Source organism: Sceloporus undulatus, chromosome 4, assembly GCF_019175285.1.
Source record: "Sceloporus undulatus isolate JIND9_A2432 ecotype Alabama chromosome 4, SceUnd_v1.1, whole genome shotgun sequence".
Lineage (NCBI taxonomy): Eukaryota > Metazoa > Chordata > Lepidosauria > Squamata > Phrynosomatidae > Sceloporus > Sceloporus undulatus.
The window spans coordinates 110,656,719-110,664,267 of NC_056525.1; the positions used below are offsets into that span (position 1 = coordinate 110,656,719).

At 45.3% G+C, this 7,549-nt stretch overlaps 2 protein-coding genes across 5 annotated transcripts in view; both read left to right on the forward strand.

Moving 5' to 3' along the window:
* SLC35A3 (solute carrier family 35 member A3) overlaps positions 1–7,549 on the forward strand; it is a 73,454-nt gene that overhangs the window by 39,779 nt on the left and 26,126 nt on the right. The window lies entirely within an intron of this gene.
* Positions 1,732–7,549, forward strand: part of LOC121928450 (RNA 3'-terminal phosphate cyclase-like) — a 7,246-nt gene continuing 1,428 nt past the window's right edge. Inside the window, exons 1-3 of the mRNA XM_042463159.1 lie at positions 1,732–1,973; positions 5,296–5,396; positions 7,047–7,190. Of these exons, the coding sequence (XP_042319093.1) occupies positions 1,923–1,973; positions 5,296–5,396; positions 7,047–7,190 (296 nt within the window). The 5' untranslated portion in view covers positions 1,732–1,922. The remainder of the gene's footprint in view (positions 1,974–5,295; positions 5,397–7,046; positions 7,191–7,549) is intronic.

A 7,549-nucleotide genomic window follows, 5' to 3' on the forward strand; every position in this document is an offset into this window, starting at 1 on the left:
GAGGATTCCCATTGATGGTCATGAATGACCCTAAAAACATGCCATCATAGCCTGATAGTGGTTTGACTGAAGTGTTCCTGAGGTGCTGCGCATTGGCGCACTGGGAAACAACATGCGCAGCGTGCTCCTGGTTGCAGAGTACCTTGGGACAAGATGTTGGTTATTCAGACAGTCTGATGATGATAAAGGTCAATGGTTCACTCAAATGCATCTGAGGAAGTGGACCAGGTCTCTTTTTTTAAATGTATTTTGTTCTTTTAAGGAAGGACCTGTGTTTATATAGTAATAGTTTAATTCTCTGTCATAGTTCTGGTGCCACAACAAACTACCATTCCCAGAATCCCATAGCCCTGAGCCAAGGCAGTGAGAGTGGGACCAAACCGGGTTATTTCTCCAGTGTGGATGCAGCCTCAAAAAGGGAAAGTGTGGGTTCTCCATCTGGGACTCCGACTCCCAGGAGCCCCAGCCAGCGTGGCAGAAGCAGACGGGCTCTAGGAGCCAGCGTCCAAGCCCCAGATGAAGAGAAGCCAGCCCGGGCCACAGAGACAGTCCCTCTCCCTCTCTCCCTGCCCTCTTCTTACCAGGCGCCCCGCCGCAGCCCTGCAAGAGCGCCTCAGGGCGACCACCGCCGCCATCTTACTCCCAGGCGGAAAAAGTGCCCCCCACTTCTACACCCTCCCACCCGCCAGCCAATCAGGCGGCCCCGTTCGCCCTCGAGAGCCAATTGGATGAGGGGAAGGCTGGCCCCGCCCCCTTCGCCTCCAATGAATGATGTTGGGAAGGAGGCGGATCTTTGCCTGAGGACAAGGCATAAAGAGAGCCGGGAGTATAGGGGTGCACTTAGCCAGACTGGACTCTTAGGTCCACAAACACACTGCAGGAACAATCCAGTTTGACATAGCTTTAACTGCCTGGCTCAAGGCTAGGGAATGCTGGGAACTGTAGTTTATTGTGGCACCAGGGATATCTCTCTCTCTCTCTGACAGGGAAGGCTCAATGTCTCACAAACACTACAGTTCCCAGGATTCAAACTACAGTTCCCAGCAGGCCAAGTTGCCAGGCGCTTCTGGGAGGGGTGGTAGTACTCCAAACCACCTGGAGGACCACAGTTTGGGAAACAGTGAAGAGCATCCCTATGTGCAACTGTATGCATATGCCTCTCCTCCACAGTTAGGAACCCTGGAGAAAGCCCAGAACTCCAGGTTTTGTTGCACTGCAACTCCCAGCAGCCCTAACCAACATGACGACAACACACACATATACACACACATAGATACATTATATACACGCACACACACACACACACATCACACACACACATATATGTATATATATCTATATATATGTATGTATATACATACATTATATACATTATATATATATACATATATATATATACACGTATACATATACTGTACATATATATTATATATAAAATACACATATACATTACATATATACACACAAATACACAAACATATATATATATATATATATATATACACACACACATAAAATACACACACAGAATATGCAGTACAGTATATATATATATGTGTGTGTGTATACTCTGTGTTATATATATATATATGTATAACATATTAACATATGTATATTATATGTGTGTGTGTGTGTATGTGTATATGTATGTGTGTGTATATATATATATATATATATATATATATATATATTTTTTTTTTTTTCGGCTGCCCTTGCAGAAGGAAGCCACCAAAGCCGGGGCAGCAGCCAGGCTTGGTTTGGCAGCTGGGGAATCCCTTCCGGCCTTTGGGCGGCGGAGGCCTCGGAGGAGCCGGGGCCTGGCGTAGTCCCTCCCTCCCGGGACGCTGGGGCTGCTTCGTTCTGTGGCCCGCCGGCGCCTCGTCCTGGGCTTCTGGAGGGGGCTTGGCGAGGGTCGAGGCGGCATGATGGGCGACGGGGACCGGGTGGAGATCGACGGCGGCATCATGGAAGGGGTGAGGCGGGGAAAAGAGGAAGGGAAGGAGGTCGCCCCAGAGCAGGGGCCCAGAGGCACCCCAAAATGGAGGGCATGCCCACATTATGAACGCTCAAAACACTCCTAGGAATGTAGAAGCCATGCTTCGGAGTCATGCTCTAAATGGGAGGCATTTCTTGGAATGCCTGAAGTGGAGGGCCCTGGCCTGGAAAGGAAGGACCCTGCCCTCCTGCACTAAAAACACCATAAGAAGTAGAAACCTAAGCTCCTTAGCCCTGCTCAAAATGGAGGAATGAAGGGTCAAATGATGGAGGACCTGTCCTCGAAGAAAAAGGAGGACCACTTTTGGTCCCAGTCCCCCAGAAGGATTAGGGAGGTGCAAGTCAGGGTGCATCTACATTGTACTGTAGATATAATGCAGATTGACACCACTTTAATGGCCAAGGTCCCATCCTAAAGAATGGGATTTGTAGTTTTGAGGAGGCACCAGCACTCTCTTGTCAGAGAAGGCTGCAGTGCGGATGCAGTCATAGATGCAGCTGGAGCTCTCCCATGTGGCTATGGGCTTCAGGCTGCTCTCCCCCCATAACTCTCCCTTCTTTAGACTCAGTTCCCCAATGGGAATATGATCCCCTAACAAGTGGATCCCTTTTAGATCTACTGGGCAGAAAAATCTCATTGAATGTTTCTTTGTGCAGAATTGCAGCCTTATTGATCTACCTCACAGGGATGGCTGTGAAGATAACTTTCTAATTCATTATTCATTTTAGTGTGCTCTCATTTTAGGGTGCCTTAAAGCTGTTTCTGAATTACGACAACCCCACAGTGAACCTATCATGGGGTTTTCTTGGCAAGGTTGTTCAAAGGAGGTTTGCCATTTCCTTCCTCTGAGGCTGAGAGAGTGTGATGGCCAAGCAGGAATCGAACTCTGATCTCCACGCTGGCACCCTACAAGATCCCTTTGCACACTGATTATCCTGACTAACACGGCTGTGTCTTTTAATTTCTCATTCATGTTGAAAAAGAGGCTGTATGTCTGTATACTCTAATCCGGATGACCTGTAAAATGGTTGGAGAAGCAAGCTGTGGCCATGCAGAAGTTGTTGGACTGCATTTCCCATCACCCTTAATCAACATATATATAGCCAATGGTGAGAGGCAATAGGGATTAAAATCCAGTATCATCTACAACAGTACCTCTCAGGCCATTTAATGTGAAGGAGCAGCAACAATTATTCCTTTCCACTGTGCTAGGGACAAGTGTGATTTTTGTGTCTGTGAGTTGTAATTGTGTCTTTCTTACCTCTGGAAGCTCACCAGGGACTGATAGCCAAGGGCTCAGGGATCAGGACCAGTCCAGGGAAAGCACAGTTTGTATATCCCTGGTCTGGAGGATTATAAATTCCCCAGTCCTGGTAGTAGGAGTTGCTTCCATGTTAACATGCGTGAGAATGGGTTGCATAAATGCAATAGTATAATGGTACTGTACTTAAATTGTTGAAAATAATGGTACAGGTTGAGTCTCTCTGATCCAAAATTCTGAAATCTGAAATACTAATGGCTGAAATAGTTATACCTTTGCTTTCTGATGATTCAGTGTAAATCAGCTTTCTTTCATGCACAACATTATTTTAAAATATTGAATAAAAATACCTTCAGGCTATGTGTATAAGGTAGTTTATACACCTAGCCTGAAGGTAATTTTAAACAATATTTTTAAATGTTGAGCATGAAACAAAGCTGGTTTACACTGAACCTTCAGGCTAGGTTTATAAGGGAGTCAGCATGGTGCAGTGCTTTGAATATTGGACTAGGACACCAGGAGACCAGGGCCTGTTACAGACTGCCAAAATAAAGCTGCTTCGGGTCTCTTTGGAGATACAGTGGTACCTCGGGATACGAAATACCCAGGTTACGAATTTTTCGGGATACGAAAAAATCCCATAGGGAATTATTGTTTCGGGTTACGAAAGTTTTTTCGGGTTACGAAAAAACTCCGGTGCTATTTTAAATGGAGCCGCGGCAGAGCCGCGGCTTTTTCCCCATTAGCGCCTATGGCATTTCGGCTTATGAAGGCTTTTCGGGTTACGAAAGCGGCCGCGGAACGAATTAAATTCGTAACCCGAGGCACCACTGTATGCTATTTAAATGATGCATGGGTCCTAAGAGTCTGGAGGTCGCGCCAAAGCCACACTCCATTCCTAAGCACTGGAGTGCAGCTTTGGTGCAGCTTCCAGATTCATAGGATGCATGCATCATTTAAACAGCATACCTCCAAAGAGACCCAAAGCAGCTTTATTTTGGCAGTCTGTAACAGGCCCAGGTTTTGAATCTCAGCTCAGCTATGGAAACCCTGTGAGTGACCTAGGGTTAGGGTTGCCATAAGCCAGGACCTCCAAACCAGGACAAATGGCAATGGCCGCAGGAGCGGGCCCCGGACCAGGACAGATACATGGGTGGGGGCCAAACTGGGCCGTGACCGGGAGGGGGCCCCAAAAGCGGAATTTTCCCAGCGGCAACCGGGATATGGCATCCCTACCTAGGGTAAGTCACATTCTATCAACCTCAGAGGATGGCAATGGCAAACCCCCTCTGAAGGAACTTGCCAAGAGAACCCCATGATTAGGTTGCCATAAGTCAGATCAACTTGAAGGCACACAACAACAACAATAACAAAGGTATATAAGATGTATATGAAGCATAAATGAATTTTGTGTTTAGACTTGGGTCCCATCTCCAACAGATCTCATTAAGCACATATATGCAAAGACAGTGTTCCAAAATCCAAAACATTTTTTGTCCCAATCATTTTGGATAAGGGAGACTCAACCTGTACTTAATAATACTAAATTAGTACTTCGTAATAGTACTTAACTGCTTAGTTAATACTTAATCGGTACTTCCCTGGGTGACTTTGGGCAAGTCGCATGCTGTCAGCCTCAAGGGAAGGCAATGAAAAATCTCCTCTGAACAAATCTTGCCAAGAAAACTCCTTGATAGCCTTAGGTTTGTCATAAATCACAAATGACTTGAAGACATGCAACAACAAATTTAATTAGCACTTGACTTGCGCTTTTGTCCTCACAACTAACCTGTGAGGTAGGTTATGCTAGGAGTGACCCAAGTCAATCCAGTAAGTGTCAGGGCTCACAGAGAGCTCTAACATGGATGATGCAAATCCAAGTCCATCCATACTTCTCATGGTATTTGCTGGGAATTCTTTATCCTTTAATTTTAAGTGAGCAGAGACAATGGTTACCGAATGAGGAGAGAAGGTCACCAATCAGATACTCAGCAAGATTCAGTACTCTTCGGTGTTGATAATCTTTTTTTCTTTGCAGGGTGGCCAAATTCTGCGTGTTTCCACAGCTCTGAGCTGCCTCCTTGGTACACCTTTGCGGGTGAGAAATATTCGAGCTGGCAGGAGTCAGCCTGGCCTTAGGTAAAATTTGTCAAATTTTTGTGAGACCATAGTAGTTACTTTTAAAACAGAATGTGTGTTGGGGTACATAAGGCGTGTGTGTGTATGTGAAATTAACTGTAGGAGAGAAAGTGATATAACAGTCTTAAGAGAACTGTAGGAGAGAAAGTGGTATAGCAGTGTTGGCTAGTAAAAAAAGCCTAATAGGAAACTAACATGCAAACATTTTCACTTGTCTCCTGGAGGCTGATGGAGGAAGGAATATATTTCTAAACTGCACATGGTGAAGGGGGGCTTCCCTTCTCTAGAAGATTCCCTAGTTTCTGTTGGAGCAACAGAAGAGGGATAGCATGTTTCATCCTTCTTCCACTCATTAGGTTACATGAGGAATTCTATGCACTCACTTGCACGTTGTTCTGATTGCTGTTGGCTATCAAGTCAGTGCTTAAAGACAGGACAAGTCTACACCAATGGCTCTCAACGTTTGGTCCTCCAGATGTTTTGGATGTCCACTCCCACAATAACTGCATTCGTTGTATTTGCAGGAACATTTGGGGGTTGAAGTTCAAACCATCTGGAGGACAAAAGGCTGAGAACCCCTGGTTTGCACTAACCCTTCTATTAGGCTTAGGATGTATTTACACAGAGAAAATAATGCAATTTGACACCACTTTAATTGCCATGGCTCCATTCTGTACAATCCTGGGATTTCTAGTTTTGTGAGTGCTCCATAAAGAATTCTGGAGACAGCTGGTACTTACTTTGTCTGTTGATGTAGCATATACTGCTATAATAGGATCAGCTAGAGTAGAATCCCATTCTTTCTCTGCTCAGAATTTATTGCATTCTTCACTGCAATAAATTCCATTCTTTTTTCACCATTCTCCCAATGCTGATAATGTTAAAAATACCTAATTAGAGGACGAGGAAGAAGAGAGTGGAGGCTGGGGGCATGAGACTTGGTGGAAAAGAGCTTCTTTGTGAGAGGCTTTGGCCTTGTCTGCATGGGCTATTTAGTCTGAATTCCTTCTGAGCTTGCTGTGTACTGTTTACAATACAGGGTCAAAATCCCAAATTGGGCTCGGAATGTCTTCACAACATCCACTCATCCACTGATTTGGAATTTCCTCCCCTTAACCTGCATTTTAAAAACTGATCTTTTGCTGCAGGTTTCCCCCCTATTACCAGCTCTCTCTGAAATGATGACATGAGTTTGCCTTCCCGTGTGGCCCTTGTGAGCTGCCAGGCGTAGCCACTGCAGATGTAAGTTGCTGTGTGGCCAGAACAAAACATCTTGTTGTGACCTCAGTGGCGGAGCCTGGTGACAAATGGGAATCATGTAGTAAGGCAGCTGCCATCATTGCTGTAGAGAGAGCACAGGCAATGGGGGAAATTCAGTGCAAGAATACTCTGGGAGTTGCCTAGAATGTTTGGCCAGTGAAAACAAGGCCTATAAAGGCCTGCTTTGCCCATTTCTGCTTGGGAGATGTCCCCAAGACTTGTCAGTATTCATCCACAGATTGTATGTTATTATGGGGCTATGTCTATATGCCTTCCTAGTCACTGCTGTAGTGTGGTATTGACACTGATCATGCAGAAGGTTAGCACTCTGTGCAGTGACCATGTACACAGGCAGTATTTATGTTCTAATTCAATATTCTTGGCTTCCAGACCTCAGCACCTGTCAGGACTGGAAATGGTTAGAGACTTGTGTGATGGAAAGATGGAAGGTGGAGAAATCGGGTCCACAGAAATAACTTTCACGCCTGGGAAGATCAAAGGTGGAACCCATGCTGCAGATACCAAAACAGCTGGGTATGTTTCTGTGCATTTGATGGTAGTCACATAGGAATGCTCACCCAGTGTTCTAAAAAAGGGCTGGAGAATTTTTGGCCCTCTGTATGATTTGGCCTATAATTTCCAGTCCCCACCTACATGGCCAAGTGATAAGGGATTATGGGAATTGCAGTCCAAAACAATTTGAGCATACCAGTAACTGATTACTTGTAGCTATGGTTGGCATGTTGAACCTGACTTGGAGAGACCTAGATTAAAACCCTCACTAAACTGTGAAGCCCAGCTGGTGATTTGGGGCCAAGCCCTTTTCCACCTACACTGGTACCCCGGGTTACGAAATTAATTCGTTCCGCTATTTCTTTCGTAAGCCGAAAATT